We start from the raw sequence: 27,589 nt of genomic DNA, 5'->3' as shown, positions 1-27,589 counted from the left end.
TTTTCCTTACTAGGACACGGTGTGTCTCAAATAACTAATTTTTGGGACCCCTTCCCATTCACAAAATCAGATTTTCTTGCTTCTGAACCGTTTGTACTGTAAACGGGCATTCCTGACTGTTTTTTTCCATTGATGCAATTGACAGACATTGCACTGAGAGATCTATTTGTTTGCTTAGAATTGATTTGACCATAGACTTTATTGTATATAATCCAAGCCAGAAATAAATAAAAAAATCTCAGTATCTAAAAAGTGATTGAAACTGTCCACAAGAGTTTGTTTATGTTTAAGTAGCAAAGGAATTGCTTTCTGTAAAACGGTGCCTTTTTCGAAACGAGGAAGCATGTGTGTGCTTTTGTTTTCCAGACCATGTACTTATTGTTTTCTACATGGAGATCTACATGACTCTATTAAAGTTTGTGTGATATTCTCTATTTTGGTGTAATAAGTGCCATCTTTGGATCCATTGATAATGTAATTTGCTCTATTTGCAGATGGCTTGAATGCCGAAAATAATGATGACAGAGTTCTGCATTGCTGCATACAGTTTCAGAAATTGTATCCCAGTAGAAGCCTTCTGCTGTGCTCGTAAGTCAGATATATTCTGAATAAAATACGCAATATGGCACATATTTTCAGATTGTTGATTTATGCCTATAATGTATAAATATGCAAGTTTTGCCAGCTAAAGATAATTGCGTATTCTCCTAGACAGTTGTGAAAGACAGTCCTAATTTTATTCAAGACAATAAAGGCAAATATCATGCAATCTGTTTATTTATAACATCACTTCAACTCAAAACTACTCTCTTCTCTTCCAGGGGATCCTCCTCAAACTCCCTATGTGGGGACCCCAGAGCACTTTATAAATTATTTATATATATATATATATATATGTTCAATGGCATGTGTAGCTGCAGATACACATGCTGTGCACATCCCGCCATCTAGTGTTGGGCTCGGAGTGTTACAACTTGTTTTTCTTCGAAGAAGTCTTTTCGAGTCACGAGATCGAGGGACTCCTCCCCTTTCGGCTCCATTGTGCATGGGCGTCGACTCCATCTTAGATTGTTTTCTTTCCGCCATCGGGTTCGGACGTGTTCCTTTTCGCTCCGCGTTTCGGTTCGGAAAGATAGTTAGAATCTCAGAAAATTCGACGGTATTGTTTGCGTTCGGTATCGGGTTATTTACAACAGATTGACACCGAATTTTGAAGAGCTCCAGTGGCCCTTCGGGATTTTCGATTCCCCGGCGGGGCCTGGTCGGCCCGACCACGTGCATCTTCAAGGCTAATGGAACGGACCCCATTCCGGTTCTGCCCCAAATGTCACAACAAGTATCCTTATACAGATCAGCATCTGGTCTGTAACTTGTGTTTGTCTCCAGAACACAAAGAAGATACTTGTGAAGCCTGTCGAGCGTTTCGGTCGAGGAAGACATTAAGAGACCGAAGAGCGAGAAGACTACAAATGGCGTCGGCGCCGACAGGACAAAGACACTTGGAGGAGGAAGAAGAAACCTTCTCCATTGAGGATTCGGACTCGGACGGGGTCGATCCCGAAAAGACGCCGAAAACCGTGAGTAAGACGTCGACACACAAAACACACGGAAATTCCACTAAAGCCCAGGGGACGCCACCGCCAGCAGGCCATGACTTAACCCGGAAAGTAGGTGACTGACCATCGGCACCGAAAAAGGGCACGCATGTGTCGAAGGCATCCGACTCCAGTCGAGATACCGGCACAGAGCAAACTCGACCCCGAGAAAGCGGGTCAGAGCAATTTCGGCACCGAGAGGGCGGCACCAAATAGAGTCGGCATCAAGAGACCGGAACGCCGAAAATTAAAAAAGTGGCGTCGGAGCCGAAAAAGACTGCCGAAAAAGTTTCCATACCGAAACATCCGGCCTCGGAACCGAAATCAAGTTCCTACACAGAGGAACAGGGACTGTCCTCACAAATGCAAGGACAAAGGTTCGGACAAGAACTAGAGTCAATGGAGCCAGATTACACTCAAAAAAGGCTCCACATCCAAAAAGACACAGGGAAGATAAGTACTCTTCCCCCAATTCGGAAGAAAAGAAGACTTGCCTTCTAAGAGAAAGACAAGCAGCCACAGGCAAAGGTGGCAAGTCAAGTAACCCCGCCACCATCTCCACCACGCTCAGCACAACCATCACCGATAGCCACTCCACCACTGATGCAGTCTCCAACTCATACTGGAATGAGTCAGGATGATCCCGACGCATGGGATCTTTATGATGAGCCAGTATCGGATAACAGCCCAGACTGTTATCCAGCGAGACCGTCACCACCTGAGGACAGTACAGCATACACACAGGTGGTGTCAAGAGCAGCGGCGTTTCATAATGTCACCCTGCATGCAGAGCCTATCGAGGATGACTTTTTATTTAACACACTATCATCCACACATAGCCAGTACCAGAGTCTCCCTATGCTACCTGGAATGCTAAAACACTCCAAACAGGTGTTTCAGGAGCCTGTGAACGGCAGGGCCATAACTCCAAGGGTGGAGAAGAAATACAAGCCGCCACCAACAGTCCCTGTATACATCACGCAGCAATTAACACCAGACTCTGTGGTAGTAGGGGCAGCTCGCAAGAGAGCGAACTCACACACCTCAGGAGACGCACCACCTCCAGACAAGGAGAGTCGCAAGTTCGATGCTGCGGGGAAAAGGGTTGCAGCACAAGCAGCCAACCAATGGCGCATTGCCAACTCACAGGCATTGCTGGCGAGATATGATAGGGCTCATTGGGACGAAATGCAACATTTAATTGAACACTTGCCCAAAGAGTTCCAAAAAAGGGCACAACAAGTGGTGGAAGGACAGAGCGTTTCGAGCAATCAAATACGCTCTGCAATGGATGCAGCGGATACAGCTGCTAGGACAGTAAATACAGCAATGACCATAAGGAGACACGCATGGCTGCGTACATCAGGATTCAAGCCGGAAATACAACAAACTGTGCTGAATATGCCATTTAACGGACAGCAGTTGTTTGGGCCGGAGGTGGACACTACTATCGAAAAACTCAAAAAAGACACAGATACGGCCAAAGCCATGGGCGCACTCTACTCCCCACAGAGCAGAGGCACATTTCGTAAATCACTGTTTCGAGGGGGGTTTCGAGGACAAAGCACAGAACCCACAACCTCACAAACAAGGCCCACTTATCAGAGCCAATATCAGCGGGGAAGTTTTCGGGGACACTATAGAGGGGTACAGTTCCCAAAAAGTAGAGGAAAGTTCCAAAGTCCCAAAACTCCACAGAACAAGCAGTGACTTTGACATCACAAATCCCCAACACATACCACCAGTGGTGGGGAGACTAACCAAGTTCTACAAACAATGGGAGGAGATAACAACAGACACTTGAGTCCTAGCAATTATCCAGCATGGTTATTGCATACAATTTCTAAAATTCCCTCCAAATGTCCCACCGAAAACTCACAATATGTCAAAACAACACATGGATCTTCTACAACTGGAGGTCCAAGCGTTGTTACAAAAAGATGCAATAGAACTGGTACCAATTCATCAGAGAGGAACAGGAGTTTACTCGCTGTACTTTCTCATACCCAAAAAAGACAAAACTCTAAGACATATATTAGATCTCAGAACATTAAATATCTACATCAAATCAGATCACTTTCACATGGTGACACTGCAGGACGTAATCCCATTGCTCAAACAACAAGACTACATGACAACACTAGACCTAAAGGATGCATTCTTCCATATACCGATACATCCTTCACACAGAAAGTACTTAAGGATTGTATTCCAAGGGGTACATTACCAATTCAAAGTGTTGCCATTCGGGATAACAACTGCGCCAAGAGTTTTTACAAAATGTCTGGCAGTAGTAGCAGCTCATATCAGAAGGCAGCAAATACATGTGCTCCCGTACCTAGACGATTGGTTAATCAAAACCAACACGCAAGAACAGTGTTCACAACACACAAAGTATGTCATAGAAACCATCCACAAACTAGGTTTCTCACTAAACTACAACAAGTCACACCTGCAGCCGTGTCAAACACAGCAATACTTAGGGGCAACAATCAACACAACAAAAGGGATTGCCACTCCAAGTCCACAGAGGGTACAAGCATTTCACAATGTAATACAGGCCATGTACCCAAAACAAAACATACAAGTGAAGATGGTGATGAAACTACTAGGCATGATGTCCTCATGCATAGCCATTGTCCCAAACGCAAGATTGCACATGCTGCCCTTACAACAGTGCCTAGCATCACAATGGTCAGAGGCACAGGGTCAACTTCAAGATCTAGTGTTGATAGACCGCCAAACATACACCTCGCTTCAATGGTGGAACATTATAAATTTAAACCAAGGGCGGCCTTTCCAAGACCCAGTGCCTCAATATGTAATAACGACAGATGCCTCCATGATAGGGTGGGGAGCACACCTCAACCAACACAGCATCCAAGGACAATGGGACACTCAGCAGAGACAGTTTCACATAAATCACTTAGAACTACTGGCAGTATTTCTAGCGTTGAAAGCATTTCAACCTATAATAAGCCACAAACACATTCTTGTCAAAACAGATAACATGACAACAATGTATTATCTGAACAAACAAGGAGGAACACACTCGACACAGTTGTGTCTCCTGGCACAAAGAATATGGCATTGGGCAATTCACAACCATATTCGCCTAATAGCGCAGTTTATTCCAGGGATTCAGAATCAGTTAGCAGACAATCTCTCTCGGGATCACCAACAGATCCACGATTGGGAGATTCACCCCCAAATACTAAACACTTACTTCCAAAAATGGGGAACACCACAAATAGACCTATTTGCAACAAAAGAAAACGCAAAATGCCAAAACTTCGCATCCAGGTACCCACAGGCTCAGTCTCAGGGCAATGCGTTATGGATGAGTTGGTCAGGGATATTTGCATACGCTTTTCCCCCTCTCCGACTCCTTCCATATCTAGTAAACAAATTGACTCAAAACAAACTCAAACTCATACTAATAGCACCAACTTGGGCAAGGCAACCTTGGTATACAACACTTTTAGACCTATCAGTAGTACCGCATGTCAAACTACCAAACAGGCCAGATCTGTTAACTCAACACAAACAACAGATCAGACACCCAAATCCAGCATCGCTGAACCTAGCAATCTGGCTCCTGAAGTCTTAGAATTCGGACATCTACACCTCACACAAGAATGTATGGAGGTCATAAAACAGGCAAGGAAACTAACCACAAGACATTGCTATGCAAATAAGTGGAAAAGATTTGTTCATTACTGCCATGATAAACAAATGCAACCCTTACACGCATCTGCTAAAGACATTGTCAGCTACCTACTGCACTTACAAAAGTCAAAGCTAGCCTTTTCATCCATTAAAATACATCTCACCGCATTTTCAGCTTATCTGCAAATTTCGCACTCTACATCACTTTTTAGGATCCCAGTCATAAAGGCTTTTATGGAGGGTCTGAAAAGAATTATCCCACCAAGGACGCCACCAGTTCCTTTGTGGAACCTTAACATTGTCTTAACACGGCTCATGGGTCCACCATTTGAACCCATGCACTCATGTGAGATACAATACTTAACATGGAAAGTAGCATTTCTAATTGCCATCACATCTCTAAGAAGAGTAAGTGAGATACAAGCATTTACCATACAAGAACCCTTTATTCAGATACACAAGCATAAAGTAGTTTTACGAACAAATCCTAAGTTCTTACCAAAAGTCATATCACCGTTCCACTTGAATCAAACAGTAGAACTACCAGTGTTCTTTCCAGAACCAGATTCGGTAGCTGAAAGAGTACTACATACATTAGACATCAAAAGAGCGTTAATGTACTACATTGACAGAACAAAACAAATTCGAAAAACAAAACAATTGTTCGTTGCTTTCCAAAAACCTCATACAGGGAATCCAATATCCAAACAAGGCATTGCCAGATGGATAGTTAAATGCATTAAAACCTGTTATCTCTAAGCAAAAAGAGAACTGCCTATAACACCAAAGGCACACTCAACTAGAAAGAAAGGTGCTACCATGGCCTTTCTAGGAAACATTCCAATGACTGAAATATGTAAGGCAACCACATGGTCTACGCCTCATACGTTTACCAAGCACTACTGCATGGATGTGTTAACAGCACAACAAGCCACAGTAGGACAAGCAGTACTACGAACTTTGTTCCAAACAACTTCAACTCCTACAGGCTGGACCACCGCTTCTGGGGAGATAACTGCTTACTAGTCTATGCACAGCATGTGTATCTGCAGCTACACATGCCATCGAACGGAAAATGTCACTTACCCAGTGTACATCTGTTCGTGGCATGAGACGCTGCAGATTCACATGCGTCCACCAGCCTCCCCGGGAGCCTGTAGCCGTTTGAAGTTGATCTTGAACATTTGTAAATTTGTAAATATATCGCTTTAAACCACATTATGTACATACATATTTACTCCATTGCATGGGCACTATTACTATAATACACAACTCCTACCTCACCCTCTGCGGGTAAAACAATCTAAGATGGAGTTGACGCCCATGCGCAATGGAGCCGAAAGGGGAGGAGTCCCTCGATCTTGTGACTCGAAAAGACTTCTTTGAAGAAAAACAAACACCTGAGGCATTCATCTCACAAACAAAATCAACCTACCAACCTCAATATCAAAGAGGTGGGTTTAAAGGCAATACCCCAGAGGCGGGGAAAATATCAATCAACCAAGCAAGCCTCACAGCAGCCAAAGCAGTGACTTACTCAATCTCTTCCCAGCTCACACCTCACCTGTGGAGGGAAGACTGCAAAGGTTCCACACCAATTGGCTACCCATTACAACAGACAACTGGGTATTATCTATTATCCGCAATGATTATTGCATAGAATTGGCACAAATTTCCCCAAATATTCCACCAAAACCACACAAACTCTCCACCCAACATATCACCATGTTGCAAGAAGAAGTAAAATCTCTATTACTCAAACAAGCGATAGAGCTTGTGCCACAAGATCAAATAGGAACAGGAGTTTACTCATTGTATTTCCTCATCCCCAAAAAAGACGGAACCTTAAGACCAATATTAGATCTCAGAACCCTCAATCTTTGCATCCTGTCAGAACACTTTCACATGGTAACACTACAGGATGTAGTCCCATTGTTACAACAACAAGATTTTATGGCAACACTGGATCTAAAAGATGCGTATTTTCACATACCCATCTATCCAGCACCCAGAAAATATCTCAGATTTGTAATACAAGGAAAACATTACCATTTCAAAGTGTTACCTTTCGGGATAACAACAGCTCTCAGAGTATTTACAAAATGCCTTGCCGTAGACATAAGAAGACAACATATCCATGTCTTTCCATATCTCGACGACTGGCTAATAAAAGCCAACAGTCAAACACAATGCCAATATCATACACGTTATGTAATAAACACCCTACAGACACTAGGGTTCTCAATAAACAACCAAAAATCACACCTACAACCAGCGCAAGTTCAACAGTATTTAGGAGCCACATTAAACACCCAAAGAGCATTTGCAAGCCCAAGTCCACAAAGGGTACAATCAATCCACAACATATTACCACAAATCCAGCCAAACCAACAGTACACTGCCAAATTTGTCATGAAACTGTTGGGCATGATAGCATCATGCATCGCCATTGTCCCAAACACAAGACTAAACATGCAGCCCTTACAGCAGCCTTGCAAAACAATGGTCACAGGCACATGGTCATTTTCAAGATCTAGTGTTGATAGACCGCCAAACACACAGCTTCAGTTGTGGAATTCCACAAATTTAAACAAAGGGCGGCCATTTCAAGACCCTGGGCCTCACGCCATTCTTACAGCAGATGCATCAATGATTGGATGGGGAGCACATCTCAACAATCACAACATTCAGGGACAATGGGATACCAAACAAAAACAACTTCACATAAATCCTAGCACTAAAAGCCTTTCAACCTCTTCTTATTCACAAGCACATTCTCATCAAAACAGAAAATATGACGACAATGTACTACCTGAACAAACAAGGAGGAACCCACTCATCACAACTTTATCTTCTAGCACAAAAACTTTGGCATTGGCCAATTAACAAAAACATTCACCCTGTAGCACAGTATATTCCAGGGGTTCACAATCAATTAGCAGACGGTGTCAGCCGGGATCATCAGCAAACACAGGAGTGGGAAATTCACCCCCAAGTACTTCACAAGTACTTTCGCCAGTGGGGAACACCAGACATAGATCTATTCGCCACCAGCCAGGACGCAAAATGCCAAAACTTCGTATCCAGGTACCCACACCCTCTATCCAAGGGCAATGCTCTATGGATCAACTGGTCAGGGATATTTGCTTACGCTTTTCCCCCTCTCCTGTTCATTCCATTTCTGGTCAACAAACTGCGTCAAAACAAACTCAAACTCATACTTATAGCACCAACGTGGGCACGTCAACCATGGTACACAACATTGTTAGACCTGTCACTAGTACCACACATCAAACTGCCAAACAGGCTGGATCTGTTGACACAAAACAAACAACTGATCAGGCACCCCAATCCAGAAATACTCAATCTAGCAATCTGGCTCCTGAAGTCTTAGAGTTTGGATATCTACATCTTCCATCAGAATGTATGGAAGTAATTAAACAAGCAAGAAAACCCACTACCAGGCATTGCTATGCAAACAAATGGAAAAGGTTTGTCTTTTACTGCCAATCCAAACACATATCACCTCTTGCCGCATCCATACAAGACATTGTAAGTTATTTACTTCATCTACAGAAAGCAAAATTAGCTTTCTCATCCATTAAGAGACATCTCACAGCTATTTCAGCCTATTTACAAAATATACAAAACCAGTCTCTATTTAGAGTGCCTGTCATCAAAGCCTTCATGGAAGGTCTAAAACGTATCATACCTCCAAGAACACCACCAGTACCTTCATGGAATCTCAATATTGTACTCACACGGCTCATGGGTCCACCGTTAGAACCCAGGCGTTCTTGTCAAATTCAATTTCTAACATGGAAAGTAGCATTCCTCGTTGCAATCTCTTAATTACGAAGAGTTAGTGAAATACAAGCATTCACTATTGAACAACCCTTTATACAAGTACACAAATATAAGGTTGTACTTCGCACAAACCCAAAATTCCAGCCTAAAGTCATCTCACCGTTTCATTTAAATCAAACAGTGGAACTTCCAGTCTTCTTCCCACAGCCAGACTCAGTAGCAGAAAGAGCGCTCCATACATTAGACATTAAAAGAGGTTTAATGTATTACATTGACATAACAAAATCATTAGAAAGACTAAACAGCTGTTTGTCGCATTCCAAAAACCCCATACTGGTAATCCTATCTCAAAACAAGGCATAGCCAGATGGATAGTAAAGTGCATCCAAACCTGTTACCTAAAGGCTAAAAGACAGCTATTAGTAACACCAAAAGCACACTCCACCAGACAGAAAGGAGCAACAATGGCATTTCTAGGAAATATACCAATGACAGAAATCTGTAAAGCAGCCACTTGGTCAACACTCCATACATTTACCACGCATTACTGTGTAGATGTGTTAGCAACACAACAAGCCACAGTAGGCCAGGCTGTACTAAGAACACTATTTCAAACAACTTCAACTCCTACAGGCTGACCACCGCTTATGGGAGGAGAACTGCTTTGTAGTCTATGCATAGCATGTTTATCTGCAGCTACACATGCCATTGAACGGAAAATGTCACTTACCCAGTGTACATCTGTTCGTGGCATGTTCCGCTGCAGATTCACATGCACCCTCCCTCCTCCCCGGGAGCCTGTAGCCGTTGAAGTTGCATTTAAATTTGTACATATGTGTATATATATCTCTATTCCATTGCATGGACATCTCTTTCTTTACACTCTGTCACTCCTACCTTACCCTCTGCGGGAAAACAATCTAAGATGGAGTCGATGCCCATGCGCAATGGAGCCGAAAAGGAGGAGTCACTCGGCCCAGTGACTCGAAAAGACTTCTTCGAAGAAAAACAACTTGTAACACTCCGAGCCCAACACTAGATGGGAGGACCTATGCATAGCATGTGAATCTGCAGCGGAACATGCCACAAATAGATGTACACTGGGTAAGTGACATTTTCCATATATATATATATATATATATATATATATTACAGTGACGTTATAGTTAAGTCCTGAATTTATTCGTACAAAGTTAGAGTTCTTTCAAGTAACTAAAACTCGTGCCCTGAGGTAACTATAACTCTCGCCTTTCCCAAAATTGTGTGGCGTCCCAAAAAGTTTTTTTTTTTTTTTTTTACATATTAACCTTACCTACAAACAACTTCTATATTATGGCCCAGGGGTCAGACTAACTGCACTTTGACCTATTATTTCAATTTCTAAACCCACTTTTTCAGCCCCAGTGACCGTGTCCTGGTATACAAAATGGCGGCTGCAACTTTCTGGTCAGGTTGTAGCCAGCCAATCAGAGAACTCCGTTTGTTGCACATATTTGCGAATACCTCACGATCTCCTCGAAATGGATTCCTTACCTTAGAATTTCCCCAGACGTCAGACTGGATCAGGAGATCTTTCTTCGAGCAGTACCCCTGCACGCCGTCAGGTGATGTCGGTCGACTCCACGTGCGTCAGTGGTGTCATGGTCGCTGTGATGGCCGCGTGGTTGTACTTAGTCATTGTTTGACTAACTGCAACATTTTTGTTGAATTCTTTTTGACGAGGTTTGGATGCGTCGAGGGATGTCCCGGAAGGCCGGTTTTAAACTGAATGATGTCGGTGACGGATTTGCATGTCGTCTGTCTTTGGTGTCTGGAGCACGACCACAACCTGAAGTCATGCACTGTGTAGAAAGGTATCCTCTTTTTGGCATGGTTACCCCCACTTTTTGCCTGCTTTCGGTATGCTTTCACTGTTTTCACTGGGATCCTGCTAGCCAGGACTCCAGTGATTGTGCTCTCTCCCTCTAAATTTGGTCGCCTAGGATTTTGCACACCTCACAATTGGCATACTGGTGCCCCTTGTAAGTCCCTAGTATATGGTACTCAGGTACCCAGGGCATTGGAGCACCAGGGGTTCACCATGGGCTGCAGCATATATTGTGCCACCCATGGGAGTCCATGCAAAAGGTGTCTGCAGGTGTGCCATTGCAGTGTGCGTGAAAAGGTGCATGCACCCTTTCACTACTGGTCACTGTAACTCACTTCTATGGTAGGCCCTCCTAGCCTAGAGGGTAGGGTACAAGTACCTGTGTATGAGGGCACCCCTTCATGAGCAGAGGTGCCCCTACAAACTCAGCTCCATTCCACTGGACTTCGTAAGTGCTCTAAAGCCATCTTACCCGTGTACTGGACACAGGTCACTTGTGTTCATCTACATTATGGTAACTCCGTATCAAAGATGTTGGAATCATTCCCCAATACTGTTGCCAGTATTGGTTGTATGATTCCATGCACTGTGGGGGCTCCTTGGAAGGACCCCCAGCATTGCACCTACTAGTCTTCCTGGGTTTTCCAGGCTGCCACCCCTCAGACAGATTTCTTCCCTCTTGCTGCTTGGCCAGCTCTGGCAGAGGAAGGCAGAAAAAAGGATTTCCTGTTTGATAGGGCAGGAACACCCTCTCCCTTAGAAATAAGTGTTAAATGGCTTGGGAGGGGTAGCTTTTCTATGCCACCAGTACGCTGTAAAGGGCAAATTTTGCCCCTCCTTGCATAATCCAGTTTGCAACAGTCCAGACACCCATGGTCCCTGCTCAAGTGTGAAACTGGACAAAGGAAAGGATGGCCCTTTTGGGAATCTGTCACCACGGAGAGGTGAGTGTTGCAATTTATCCAAAGGGGCTACTGCCTCCCCTTCGAGACTACCCCTCCGGCCATGCCACCATCATAGATCATCTGTCGGAGGATCATTTGGCACTTCTTTGTGAAGTGGAGCCAAGGGAGCCATAGAGAGGATCCCTGTGCCAAAAGTAGGTTGTGGTTGGTATTCCTACTACTTTCTGGTGCCCAAAAAAGACAAGGGCCTTCGCCCTATCTTAGATCTCAGGTCTCTCAATCTCTTCCTCAAGAAGGAGAAGTTCAGAATGCTCACTCTAGCTCAGGTCCTGTCTGCCCCGGACTATAGAGACTGGATGGTTGCATTGGACTTGTAGGACACCTATTTCCACATTCCTGTTCTGCCGGCCCACAGACGTTACTTGCGATTCGTGATAGGTCACAAGCACTTTCAGTTCACCATGCTCACCTGCGGCCTTACCAGCGCTCCTTCAGGTGTTCACGAAGGTAATGGTTGCAGCTCATCTGCGCAGATTAGGAGTTTCAGTCTTCTCCTACCTCGACGACTGGCTGTTGAAGGCGAACTCGCCCCAGGCTGTCGTCTTCCACCTCCAGACTACGGCAAACCTCCTGCATTCACTGGGGTTCACTATAAACCTGACGAAGTCACACCTGACTCCCTCTCAGATGCTCCCTTTCGTCAGAGCTGTTCTGGACATGGTGAAGTTTCTGGTTTATCTTCCCGAAAACCGAGTCCAGGATATTTGGCTATGATTCCGATGCTTCAGCCTCTATCCTGGATTTTGGTGAGAATGGCTGTGAGACTGCTGGGCCTCATGGCCTCCTGCATCCTACTGGTCGAACATGCCAGATGGCATATGGGGGCTCTGCAGTGGGACCTGAAGTTCCATTGGGGGCAGCATCAGGGGAATCTCTCCGACATGGTCCAGATCTCAGAGGAGACTACACTGGATCCTCAGTGTTGGCTGTTGAATTCAGATTGAGTCAGCAGCAGATCCCTCTCCCTTCCCCAACCAGATCTCACAGTAGTGACAGATGTGTCACTCCTGAGATGAGGCAGCCACATGGGAAAGGCGTATTTCAGAGACCTCTGGTCCCTGGCGGAGTCCGGGCTACATATCAACCTTTTGGAGCTAGGGGTGATCCGACTTTCATTGAAAGCATTCCTTCCCTCTCTCAAAGGGAAAGTGGTGCAGGTGTTCACCGACAACACCACCCCCATGTGGTACTGCAACAAACAGGGCGGAGTGGGATCGTTGACCCTCTGTCAAGAGGCTCTTCGCCTCTGGACATGGCTGAACGGCAGGGCATTTCCCTGGTGGTTCAACATCTGTCGGGCTCTCTGAACTCCAGAACAGGCGAACTGAGCCATCGATGCATGGTTGATCACGAATGGGGTCTCCATCTGGAGGTGGTGCAAGGTCTCTTTCAGCAGTGGGGAAAGCCTTGGTTAGAACGCGCAATATCAGCTATTTTGAGCTTTGGAATTTCCAATGTGGCACTCGCTCGGCGATGCTTTTTATCTCGAGTGAAGCTAAGGCCTCCTTTCCACCTTTCGGCCAATACCACTTCTGCCCAGAGTTCTGAAGAAAATCAGGCACGACCGGGCCCAAGTAATCTTGGTGGCTCAGGACTGAGTACAATAGTCTTGTATCCCGAGCTATTGGGCATGGCCATCGATCCTCTCTCAGAGGTTCTCCTCTTCATTCTTTCTCTGGCCCAGCAAGGACTATTTGTCTGCCATCTATGTTTTTTTTTTAAGACTACCAGACCAGCCTTCTCTGTTCAAATCTCCGATTGTTGGGAGGTTTCTTAAAGGACTCATCCACATGTACTCTCCTATCGTGTTCCTAATGCCCTAGTGGGATTTGAACTTGGTCCTCACATCTCATGTGGGCTCCTTTTGAGCTGTTCCACAACTGTCCCCTGCGGCTCTTGACTCCTAAAACTGCCTTTTTCTTTATCACCTCTGCTCGCAAAGTGAGTGAGCTCCAGGCTCTCTCTGCGAAGCTGCCATTTCTATCTGTCCATCCTAACATAGTGGTGCTTCATATCAGGGCTTTTTTCCTTCCCAAAGTGGTGACACATTATTATGTAGGCCAATCAATCACCTTGCCTACTTTTTGCACACACCCACATCCCTCTCATGAGGAGGAGAGACTCCACTGCCTGAATCCAAAAAGAGCGTTGGCGTTCTACCTCAATTGTACCCAAAAATTTCCGGGGGGGGGAGTGATCAATTCTTTTTGGGTTATGTGGATGCAAAGAAATGAAGAGCTGTGCAGAAGAGGACCATCTCGCAATGGATTGTCCTTTGCATCAAGATGTGGTACGCTTTGGTGGAAAAGCAACTCCATGAAGGTTTGCATGCTCATTCTACCAGAGCATCTGCTGCTACCACAGAGTTAGCACACGGAGACCCACTCCTGGATATCTGCCAGGCAGCGACTTGGGCATCCCTGCACATGTTAACTACATATTACTTCCTAGATAGTCAGGTCCGCAAAGATAACTATTTCGGCTGTTCAGTCCTGCAGGACGTTTTGGTGTGATCTTAGTTTGCAGCTCACCACTGGGGATGGTATTGCTACCTATTCATAGGCACTGCCAGGGGTAGGTCACCCCGTGCGGTTCGTCAACGGATCAATAATTTTGAAGTCCGGCCAGTGGCCCATGCTGACCCATGAAGTGCGTTCCCCAAATTGGGAAGGGCGACATGTAGGATTAGTATGTTCAAGTTACACCAGATCTTGTGTAAGTGACTGGAGACATAATAACTGACAATTGTAGGTTATAGGAGTCTCAATAACATTGTAATTTGTGGTAGGAGAAGTATATGTTGTTTTGGTCCTGAAGAAGCGTCGTGGGATCCATCTGGACCATAGAGATGCGAAACATGTAGATCCCTTTTTTCAGGGAAGGTCTGGTAGTGCCTCAACTCCCGTCTTTCAATAAGTGTGACGGAGAGTACCTGATCATTACTTCAGGTGTACTCCCCCTATTGATTTTAATCTTGGCCTATACCCTACATGGACTAATAAATTTGTTACTCTTAGGCTAGGGTCTTGAGCCAATTTTTATTCTATAGTATTCCCTTCTTTTTCTCCTCTACCTCTCCAAACCCACTTTTGGGGTCTTGGCATCATCAAGAAAAAAGATCTCCGGCAAAGAGCCCCCCTTCGGGTGGAGCCCGTCAGACATTGCAGCTCCGGTCTGACGAGGAGCAACTCCGATGATGAAGCATGACACCCATTTGGGTGTGTGAGGTTTTTTGCTCCTAAAGATTAGGACTCACTTGTTCTTTTTCCCCTGTCCCCTTCCTTTTGGAACAGTGTATCGGGATTTTGGTTGATTGTATTAATTGAGGGAGATCATACACTGGACCATTATTTCTCCCTATCCCCCCATTTGTTTGGGTCTCTATCAGATGAACAAGTTACTTACCTTTGGTAACGATGTATCTCGTAGAGACATATTCTAGTTGCAGATTCCTTACTGACCCGCCCATCCTCCCTGCTCTACTAACTGATTTCTATGGTCAGGGACTTCCCTTTAAGGGCCCTAGTTTTGGCGCACCATTCTCACTGTTCTTCATGGCTCCGTGCTAGTTGTGAAAAGAAACTGACATCAGCATGCCGGGGTGGCGCCTATATATGACTGACGTCATCACGTGACCACTACACCAACGACGCACTGTGGGGTTGACCGATGCCACCTGATGGCTAGTAGGGGTACTGCACTAAGAAAAATCTCCAGATCCAGTCTGACGCCTGGGGAAATTCTAAGGTAAGGAATCTGCAACTAGAATATGTCTCTACCAGATACATTGTTACCGAAGGTAAGTAACTTGTTCAAATACACATAACTGCAGCCTATAGAAAGGGTAAAAATGGTCAGATTACATTTACCTTTTCTTTTAAAATTATGATGATTAATACAATTCATGTTACTCAAGAAAAAAGCTGACTATAGGAAGCCTTACTTAAACCTTTATTTTAAAAGCAAAAGGAAGGGGAATATGAGGTATTGTTAACCAATAGGTTGCATTTCAAAGAGAAAATATAAAACTAGCACTGTGCCTTTAAGAACCTCACAGTATACCTCTATCCCATCATGCCCCACAGATGACAGTTAGGTCAGTTAATTTTTCTGGCTTCTACAGTTATGATCCTGGAGCACTGAGCTCTCCTTTCTTGACTAAACTAATCAGAAAAATCTTTTCCAAAAGGTTTCAACCTTTGATTTTTGATAGTTGTCAGTATCTGCTATACTGACAACTTTTTTTCTAGCAGAAAATATTTTTCATTCGGTCATAAATGCCTTCACTCTTAGTGTCCAAGGTCTAGAAACCCTCATTGTCACCTCTCTAGATCTTGAATACAATCCCCAGGACCAGATCCATGTCTGCAAGATAAAAAAAAAAAAAGACATGCACGTATTCCACCAGGCACAGACGTAGAAGACAATCCTCATCTGCAGCTGCCAGATCTTCAACGAGAGACTTTTTACCTACTCTTTCTGAAAAACCACCAGCAAGAGTCTCACCGGTGTATGAACTTTTGATATTTAATGGCGTTCTTATCAGGGTAAAAAAATGCGTGAAACATCAGCTTTCTTCATGAAAGTGGCCAGTGCATCTGCTCTGCTTGGATGATATGACAGATCCCTTTGGAATTCACTGTCAAGGTTCACTGAAAAGCTGCCAAAAGAGGACCAACAGGACGTCAGAGAGGTCCTCAATGAAGGTGGTTTGGTCTAAAACCAAAACACAAGTGCAGCTGCAGATGCATCCAATCTGGCCACACACAGATCTACGCATGGTATATATGCATGAAGATCTTCTTGGCTACGACTCACAGTCTAAAACCTGAAGCTCAGCTCTGCATAATGATTCTTCCATTCTCTGGCAACTCCCTCTTTGGTTCTCATGTGGATGACAAAATGTCCAGGATGAAAGCCAAGATGGACACACTTCAAGCGGTAGGCCTTGAGGAAAAAAAAAAAAAGGAGTACCGCAGGCGTTAGAGGCCCTACGATCGTAGATTTTACCAGTAGAAGGTTCAAACCCCTCACTGGCAGTAGCACCAGCAGCATGCACGCGCCCACCACCATCCTCTTTGAGCATCCAGAGGAAGGGGCACACAGCAACAGCAGCAGGTTGCAGCACCAGCAAAACCTCCTGCAAAACAATGAGATGTTACTCCTCCCATCGCTGTTCCCCACTCCTGTTGGGGAATGTATTGCCAAACACTTGGAAGAGGGGAAATCCATTACAAACAACAGATCGGTCTTGAATATTGTGCAGAATGGCTATTCTTTATGCTTCAAGTTCCCTCCTCTTACTGTGCCTCAGGCAAAAACATCCTGGTACCGTTTGGACCTCTTGCAGTCAGAAATCAACTCCTTGCTGCAAAAAAAAAAAAAGACCATAGAGGAAGCACTGTGTCATCAAATGGAGTTGGTAATCTATTCCTGTTACTTTCTAGTAAAAAAGAAAGGACCAAAGCAAGAGTTCAGATCCATCTTGGTCCTCAGAGTAACCAACAAGTTAGTTTGCTGAGAAAAATTCAGGATGTTGGCTCTCAACCAAATCTGCCCACAATTAAAGCAAGGGGATTGGATGTGTGCAATCAGACTCCAAGATATATATTCCCATATCCCTATCAGCACAATGCACCGAAAATTCCTCCATTTCATGGTGGGACCTCAACACTACAGTACAACTTACTCCCACTCAGCCTCAGATCAGCCCCAATATTTTCAAAGTGCATGGCATTGGGCGCACCATTCTTAATGAGTCAGAAGATCCTTTTGTATCCTTATCTTGATGCCTGGCTGATCAAAAGCTTCTCCTTTTCTCAAACAAAGGAGCATTTGTGCTTTTGTGCACAGACTCTCTCACATCTGGGTCTTCGGATCAGTTTTTAAAAATCAACAGTTGATCCAGTACAAAAGATACATTACTAAGGGCCATTCTGGATCCACAGTCCGAAAGAGTGTATACTTCAGGGGAGAGACTATCATCCTTAACTCTGCAATGTTGCACTCTTCTCACGTCTCATCAACCTTTGGCAAGACAGATAGCATTCCTTCTGGGATCCATGGCTTCTTGCATCTTCATAGTGCCCAACACAAGACCGCACGAGGCCACTATAGCAGTGTTTGGAGGATCAGTACCAGCTTTCCAACCTCTTGGAGGACAAACTCAAGCTATCACATGCTGCACACCAATCTCTCCCAGTGGTGGTCTCCAAGGAACAATTTTATGGTGGGAATACCATTTCACCAGGAACCACCCTCACAAACTCTGATTAGATACAGCCCTCCTAGGATGGGGAGCTCACATGGATTCCCTTCAGACTCAGCGTGTGTGGTCGGACAGAGAACAAACATACCAAATAAACATGCTGGAACTCAGAGCAGTCCACCTAGCCTTGAAATCTTTCCTTCCAGTTCTCAAGACAAACTTTATCCCTGTCCAAAACGACAGCACAACAACCATACATTACTTGAACAAGCAGGGAGGAACTCATTCTCAACCTCTTTCCCAAGAAGCGCAGATGATCTGGAAATGGCTACTAGCCGAGAATCCATGATCACGGCCATACATCTGCCAGGAATTCAAAACATACAAGCAGACAATATCAGCCACAATTTCCAAGGCAATAACAGCTGGGTTCTCAATGAAAACGTCTTGCAAGACATATTTTAGGATTGGGGATATCCTCACATAAATGTGTTTGCAGATGTCAACAACTAAAAATGCCATGCCTACGCATGCAGGTTACCCCAAACAGGAATACAGGGGAATACCCTATTGATAAGTTGGTCAGAGAAATTTCTTAACGCATATCGACCAACACCTCTCATTCCAGCAGTGATTCTCAAGCTATACTGGTCTCTCACCAGGATGAACTGGCCTCGCCAGTGGTAGTTCATAGACCTACTGCATCTCTCTGCATCTCTCTGACCAGGGTGGTCATGAAGTCTCATCCCAGTCTTTTACCAAAGGTAGTTTTAATTATTAATCATTTTAATTATTAATCAGACTATCTCACTTCCTAATTTTTTCCTAACCCTTCAAATCCATCTGAAAGGTCTCTACATTCACTGGATGTTGAGAGTGTGTTAAAATTCTACTTAGACAAGACTAAGACTGTTAGGGAATTGGATCACCTGTTTGTAAACTGTGGTCCAGTACGGACAGGTTTAGCCTCGTCGAAACAGTCGATTTCAAGATGGATTTTGTCTTACTGCTGTCTTACCAGCTAGCTACAAAATCATTACCAACTACACCTAGAGTGAACTCTACTCTATCTACTAGAGGAAAAGCTGCTACTGCTGCTCTATTGAGAAATGTACCAGTTTCTGAGATCAGTAAAGTCGCTACCTGCAGATCTGTCAATACCTTGACGAGGCATTACTGCCTGGATTCAGATGCTAAGACAGAAACTCAGGTAGGGCAGGCCTCCTTGAGAATCTTTTTGGTTAAATGTTGGAGCTGTTTTCTGCATTTTCAGTCCGCTTGTTGTGGGATAGGCTTGCTATTCTATTGACTACCTATGACTATTGATGAGGATCCCCTGGAAGAGAAGGATAAAAGGATAAATTGCTTACCTGTAATCCTAGTTCTCTTCCAGGACACTCTTCATCAAAGTCATAAGCAACCCACGCAGGTTTCCGGGCTGAATCCATTACAGCTCTCACCAATTGTCAATTGCCTGTATACAGAATCCTTACCTTTCCTTAAAAATGACTGATGTAACTGTCACTGGCCCATGATGGGATACAGGGGTACTTTGAGGTTCTTAAAGGCACAGTGCCAGTTTTATGTTTACTTTTTGAAATGCAGCCTATTGTTTAACAATGCGTCATATTCCCTTTACTTTAGCTTTTGAAATAAAGGTTTATGGAAGGATTTCTATAGTCAGCTTTTTTCTTGAATAACATGAATTGTATTGATAGTCATGATTTTAAAATAAAAAGTACATGTAATGTAATCTGACCATTTTTACCCTTTCTATAGGCTGTGGTTCGATACATATTTATATATATGTTTGATGGCATGTGTAGCAGCAGATACACATGCCTTGCATGATTCCGCCATCTAGTATGGGGCTCGAAGTGTTTCAAGTTGTTTTTCTTTAAAGAAGCCTTTTCGGTTCGGACGCGTTTCCTCTCGCTCTGAGATTTCGAATCGGAAACTTTTGAAAACTCCCTTAATCGTCGGTATTGTTTCAATCACGTTTTGATCTAGCCTCGAACCAACAGTACCATCGGAATCTAGATTTCACCCTTCTCGGGCCTGTTCAGACCTACCGCGTGGAAGCCCGATGTGTCAGACTCCATTTCGATTCTGCCCTTGGTGCCACGCAAAGTTTCCCTACACAGACCAACCCTGGTTTGTAATCTGTGTCTTTCTCCCGATCATAAAGAAGAAGATTGTGGGGCCTATCGATCGTTTCGATCCAAGAAGACCCTACATGATCGGAGGACCAGAAGGTTAGAGATGGCATTGAAAAGTACAGAACATCTCAATGTGATGGAAGAAGAACAGGCGCAGACAGCGGTCTCCATCCGAGACACCAACTCCGAACAAGTATCGGAAGAAGATAGGCTTATCACTGCTGGCTAGCCCCTACACCCACATCTAAAAAAACATCGAAGGCCTTTGGTACACCACTGCCAGAGGGCCATGGTTCAACCCAAAAAAGTACTATCATCGACCAACCTTTGAGTTCAGTGCCGAAAAAGGCCACTCTTCTGTCAACATCTGAGTCGAGTAAATCTGTAAAGAGTTCTGCCTCGGACTCGAGTAAGCGTCCTAACTCCTCGGAGTCGAAGCCTCAACGCCCTGCTTTGGAGCCAAAACAACTGACTCCATTTTCGGGACTGAAAAAGCTTCAATCTTCGGAACCCAAAAAATCTTCTTATACAGAAGAGCAAGGACTTTCGAGCCATCTCAAACAGAGTTCGAAATCACTGCAGGAATCTTATGGACCTTCTGATGAGGACACTGAGATTCAGCCTATCCTTGAGGTTATTGATGAAAGACAATCCAGAATCCACAAAAAGACTGGTAGAATTGTTGGTGCACCTCCTCTGAAAACCGAAAGGAAGCTGGCTTTTCAGGAACAATTAGACACTGCTGAACCACAAGCAAAAATTTATAAGCAGAAGAAGAAGCCAGCACCTGCCCCTACTTCTCCTCCTCATTCACCACAGCTTTCCTTTTCACCTCCACCCACTAGCCCACCATCGTTGCCTTCACCAACGCATTCAGAGTACTCACATGGGGATACAGTGCATCCTTGGTATCTATACGACCCAGATCCTATTCCTGATGATTACCCTGATTTATACCCCTCCAAGCCTTCTCTACCAGAGGACACTACTGTATACACGCAGGTCGTTTCCATGGCTGATGCTTACCATCGGGTGCTTATGCACACCAAATCCCTAGAGGAGGATTTCCTGTTTAACACTCTATCCTCCACCCACTCTAGATATCAGTGCCTTCCTATGTTACCTGGAATTGTCAAACATGCAGACCAAATTTTTAGTGAGCCAGTCAAAGCTAGAGTAATTACTCTGCGTATTGGCAAAAAATACAAACCTGCTCCTACAGGCCCTGATTACATCACACACCAAGTTCCTCCAGATTCAGTGGTAGTGAGTGCGGCTAGAAAGAGGGCTAATAGCCAATCCTTAGGGGATGCTCCGTCCCCTGATAAGGAGAGTAGGAAATTTGATGCTGCTGGCAAGAGAGTGGCCACACAGGCGGCCAACCAATGGCAAAGTGCAAATTCGCACTTCTAGCCAGATATGATAGAACTCACTGGGACGAGATGCAAGAACTCCTACAGCACCTCCCAAAGAAACATCAGAAAAGGGCACAGAAGATTGTAGAAGAGGGTCAGGCCATAAGCAATAATCAGATAAGGTCTGCCCTTGATGCTGCAGATACAGAAGCCAGAAGTTTCAATACTACCATTACTAAAAGAAGGCACGCATGGCTTCATTCTTCTGGTACTTAACAAGCCTTTTGACAAAAAACATTTGTTTGGCCCTGAGGTCGATACAACCATAGAAAAACTGAGGAAAGACTCAGACACTGCCAAAGCAATGGTAGCATTATACAAAACACCGTATAGAGGCTCCTTTCGCAGGCAACAATTTAGGGGAGGATTCAAACCACAATCCTCTGAAGCCTCTACCTCCCAGGCAAAGCAGGGACAACAGCAGCAACAATATCAGAGAAGGGGATTTAGAGGGTCTTACAGAGGCCAATATTTTAGAAACGGAGGCAAGTTCCAAACCTCAAAACAAGCCACTGCACCATCCAAACAATGACTTGTTTACCATCCCTCAACCCCACACATCTCCTGTGGGGGAAGACTAGAGCAATTCCACTCTCATTGGCAAAACATCACCACAGACCATTGGGTGTTGTCAGTTATCCGCAATGGCTATTGCCTAGAATTGATTTCTACCCCTCCAAACATTCCCTCACATCACCAGAGATTGTCCCCAGAACACAACCTTCTATTACAATAAGAAGTACAATCGCTACTACTAAAACAAGCAATATAATTGGTCCCACATTCACAACAAGGAACAGGAGTATACTCACTATACTTCCTTATCCCCACAAAGGATGACACTCTCAGGCCCATCCTAGACCTCAGAGCTCTAAATCTATACATCCTGTCAGAACACTTTCACATGGTAACTCTGCAGGACGTCATTCCACAACTACAGAAACAAGATTACATGACTGCTTTAGACCCCAGAGATGCGTATTTCCATATACCCATCCATCCAGCTCACAGAAAATACCTCAGGTTCATCATAGCAGAAAAACATTATCAGTTCAAAGTTCTGACATTCGGCATAACAACAGCTCCAAGAGTGTTCACAAAATGTCTAGCAGTAGTGGCCGCCTACCTTAGAAGGCAACACATTCATGTCTTTCCATATCTAGACGATTGGCTAATAAAATCAAGCAATTTTATACAATGCCAACAACACACTCAATACGTAATAGAGTTCTCTAGGGTTCACTCTCAGTTACCAGAAATCTCACCTTCAACCAGCACAAGTACAACCTTACATAGGTGCTATTTTAAATACGCAAAAAGCCCTAGCATATCGAAATACACAAAGGATACATGCTTTCCAAAATCTCATACCACAAATACAGCCAAATCAACAATACACTGTAAGATTTATCATGAGAATTTTAGGAATGATGGCATCTTGCATAGCAATAGTATGGCATGCAAGACTCAATATGAGGCCTTTACAACAATGCCTCTCACAACAATGGTCTCAGGCACAGGGTAAGTTGCAAGATCTAGTGTTGTTGGACCGCCATACGCACACGTCCCTTCAATGGTGGAATCTCAGCAATTTAATGAAGGGGCGATCATTTCAAGACCCTGTGCCTCAGACTACAATAAAAACAGATGCATCCATGATAGGTTGGGAAGCTCATCTCAGCAACCTTACCATTCAAGGGGAATGGGATTCGAAACACAGACATTTTCACATAAACCATTCAGAATTATTAGCTGTGTTCCTTTCCCTAAAAGAATTTCAACCCCTTCTCAAACACAAGATTGTTCTGATAAAAACAGACAGTATGACGACAATGTGTTACCTAAAAAAAACAAGGCGGGACACATTCATCTCAACTGTCCCTTTTACCCCAGACAATATTGAAAAGGGCAACTCACAATCACATTCATCTATTAGCAGAATACATTCCAGGAATACACAATCGGCTAGCGGATCTCCTTAGCAGGAACCATCAACAGACACACAAATGGGAGATTCACTTTCAGGTACTTCAAAACTACTTTCAAAAGTGGGGAACACCAGAAATAGACTTATTTGCAACAAGCGAAAACGCAAAATGGCAAAACTTCGCATCCAGACAGCCACATCCCCTATCCAAGGGCAATGCTCTATGGATCAATTGGTCAGGGATATTTGCTTATGCTTTTTCCCCTCTCCCACTCCTCTCCTTTCTGGTCAACAAACTAAGTCAGACATCTCTGACCATGATACTCATAGCCCCAAGGTGGGCACGACAACGTTGGTACACCACACTCCTAGACCTGTCTGTAGTACCTCACTCCAAACTTCTAAACAGACCGGATTTGTTAACACAAATCAAGGGTCAAATCAGGCATCCAAACCCCAGTGCTCTCAACTTAACGATTTGGATCCTGAAGTCATAGAGTTTGGTTACCTAAAACTTCCAATAGAATGTATGGAAGAGCTCAAGCAGGCACATAGACCTACCACTAGACACTGTTATGCTAACAAATGGAAAAGATTTGTTTTGGAAGGATTAAAATGTATTATTCCACCTAGAACACCACCTGTTCCTACTTGGAATCTAAATATCGTACTTACCAGACTCATGGGCCCACCTTTTGAACCCATGCATTCTTGTCAGATTAAATTTTTGACATGGAAGGTTGCATTCATAGTAGCTGCTACTTCATTGCAAAGGGTTAGTGAAATACAAGTATTTACTCTTGAAGAACCTTTTTTCCAAGTGCACAAATTTCTACCAAAAGTAGTATCACCTTTTCACATAAACCAAACCGTGGAATTGCCAGTCTTCTTTCCACAGCCAGACTCAGTTGCAGAAAGAACCCTTCATATTCTTGATCTCAAAAGAGCTCTAATGTAATATACATATTGTTATTCTTCGAAGAAGCTTTTTCGAGTCACAAGATCGAGTGACTCCTCCTCTCGGTGATAGTGCGCATGGGCATCGAGTCCTTTGTTAGATTGTTTTCTTTCTGCCATCGGGTTCAGACGTGTTCCCACTTGCTCCGGTAGATCTCGGTTCGGTACTATCTGAACTTCTCTTTCTTTTCCTTTAACGTCGGTATTGTTTTCTAATGCGTTTTCTCACTACACGCGATCCGATTGTAGTGTTGGGATCGATTAAAAGGCCTTTCAGGCACCCGCGCCCTTCTCGGGCCTACTGCGTCACAGACTCATGGATTGGACTCCATTTCGATTTTGCCCTCTGTGCCACACCAAGTTGCCCTACACTGACCAATACTCAGTGTGCAACCTCTGCCTCTCTCCAGATCAGAAATCTGCGAGGCGTGCCGATCCTTCCAATCCAAGAAGACTTTAAGGGATTGAAGAGCGCAACGACTAGAGATAGCATTGAAGTCGACAGAACAAACACCCTACATTTTCTGTAAGGAACTGGCGCAGACTGCAGTTTTCATCGCAAACTCCGATTCTGACCGTTACTCAGATGGGGACAGCCAAGTTATTTCTGCGGCGAGGACGTGAGTAAGCCAGCCCCTTCCCATCACCAAAAACATTTTAAAAAGTCAGCACAAAAGGCATTGGGTCCACCTCTGCTTGCCGGCCATGGTCGGACCCGAAAATTATATCTTGATGACCGGCCCTCAGGTTTGGTGTCGAAGAAGACCAAAATGCATTCGACCAAACATACTGCCACGCCTGTTTCAGGATCGAGTCACATGATGGAAGCTTCCATGTTGGAACCGAAACAGCTGCATACTACCTCAGAGCTGAAACATCCAAGCTTCTCTTCAGAGCCGAAGCATCCAAGCTCCTCTTCGGAGCCGAAAAAACTTCCATCTGCTTCAGAGACCACATTTGTGGCCCATTTAAAGCAGTCAATCACCAGGCTTTCGGAGCATACATTTGTGGAAAGTAAACATGTTCCATCTTCGGAGGAGTCAACAGACATTAGGCCCATTCATGAGGTCATGGACCATAAACAGTGGAAAATACAAATCCAAAAGTATACAGGGAAGAGTATTGCCTGTACTCCTATGATTGAGGAAACTGTAATTCCAAGAAGGTTTGGAATCTGGGCCTTCACAGGCAAAAATATTTAACACAAGGAGAAGCCAAAGACAGTGCATCAGCCTTCTCCACCGTCTGACACCACCACCACCACCTTCACCCACACAGTTTTCTACACAATCTCCTGTCTCCTTACTTGGGGATTATATGGGTGGCAATCCTTATAATATAGACCCATGGGATATGCACGATTCTGACCCAATTCCATCTAATGACCCTGATCTGTATCGCACAAGGTCACCTCCACCTGAAGACACCACAGCCTATAATCAGGTCATTGCTTGAGCAGCCACATACCACAATGTGCAGCTGCACTCTGAGCCCGTAGAGGATTATTTCCTATTCAGCACCCTATCCTCTACACATAAGCAGTGCCAATGTTTGCCGATGCTACTAGGCATGTTACAACATGCTGAGAACATTTTTACGGAGCCAGGGTAAGCTAGGGTACCTACACCTGGAGTGGATAAAAAATATAAAGCTGCACCATCAGATCCAATTTTTATAATAAAACAATTGCCACCTATTTCCATCGTGGTCAGTGCAGGTAGGAAATGGGCAAATAGTCAGTCCACAGGGGATGCTCCTCTCTGTGATAAAGAAAGCTGCAAATCACTGGAGGATTGCCAACTCCCAAGCTCTTTTAGCCAGGTATGACAGGGCACATTGGGACGAAATGCAGGACTTCCTTCAATATCTCCCTACAGAACACCAAAAAAGGGCACAGCAGGTAGTAGCAGAAGGACAAGTTATTGCCAACAATCAAATTAGATCTGCCCGAGACGCAGCTGACAACTCAGCTAGGGGAATAGATACTAGTGTTATGAACAGAAGGCATGCATGGTTGCAGTCCTCAGGATTCAATCCTGAGATACAGCAAGTGGTCCTTAATATGCTGTACAATAAACAACAATTATTTGGACCTGAGGTGGATACCACCATTGAACAATTTAAAAAATGACTCTGATACAGCAAAGCCCATGGGTGCCCTTTACACAACACCTTTTTGGGGCACTTTTCGTAAGCCCCAATTCAGAGGAGATTTTAAACCCCAACCATCAGAGGCCTCTACGTCCCAAAAAAAACAGGGACTACAGTATTATTCAAGGGGATCTTTCAGGAGTTCCTATAGAGGACACATTTTCAGCGGTAGGGGCAAATCCACTGCCACAAGAGGTGTCTCCACCTCATCAAAGCAGTGACTTTCTCTGCATCCCCACACAGCACACATCTCCTGTGGGAGGAAGACTGCAACATTTCCACCATCATGGACAACAAATTACATCAGAACAGTGGGTACTGTCAATTATCCACAATGGTTATTGCCTAGAACACATCTCCACTCCACCAAACATTCCCCCTCGTTCACACAGACTTTCTCTGGAACACATTGTTCTGCTAAAACAAGAGGTAGAATCTCTTCTACTCAAAGGTGCAATAGAGGTAGTACCCATCAATCAACAAGGAACAGGAGTATATTCTCTATACTTCCTCATACCAAAAAAGGATGGCACTCTCAGACCAAGCCTTGATCTCAGACCTCTCAATCAGTACATTATCTCAGAGCATTTCCACATGGTCACTCTACGGGATGTCATCCCCTTGTTACAAAAACAAGACTACATGACAGCATTAGATCTAAAAGATGCTTATTTCCATATTCCTATACATCCGGCACACCGCAAATACTTAAGCTTTGTAATAGCGGGCAAGCACTACCAATTCAAAGTGCTACCCTTTGTAGTAACAACAGCACCAAGGGCATTTACCAATGCCTAGCAGTGGTTGAAGCATATCTCAGAAGACAGTATATACACGTCTTTCCCTATCTAGACGACTGGCTAATAAAA

General features: G+C 44.3%; 1 protein-coding gene across 7 annotated transcripts in view; it reads left to right on the top strand.

Annotated features, from left to right (window-relative positions):
- SWT1 (SWT1 RNA endoribonuclease homolog) overlaps nucleotides 1-27,589 on the top strand; it is a 793,385-nt gene that overhangs the window by 319,878 nt on the left and 445,918 nt on the right. For all 7 annotated transcript variants that reach the window (XM_069232008.1, XM_069232009.1, XM_069232010.1 and 4 more), the window contains one exon: nucleotides 495-588. In XM_069232008.1, coding sequence (XP_069088109.1) covers nucleotides 495-588 — 94 coding nt within the window. The remainder of the gene's footprint in view (nucleotides 1-494; nucleotides 589-27,589) is intronic.

Source organism: Pleurodeles waltl, chromosome 4_2, assembly GCF_031143425.1.
Source record: "Pleurodeles waltl isolate 20211129_DDA chromosome 4_2, aPleWal1.hap1.20221129, whole genome shotgun sequence".
NCBI classification, from domain to species: Eukaryota; Metazoa; Chordata; class Amphibia; order Caudata; family Salamandridae; genus Pleurodeles; species Pleurodeles waltl.
Note: the sequence above shows the minus strand (reverse complement) of the source record. Positions and strands in the feature narration are given on the sequence as shown.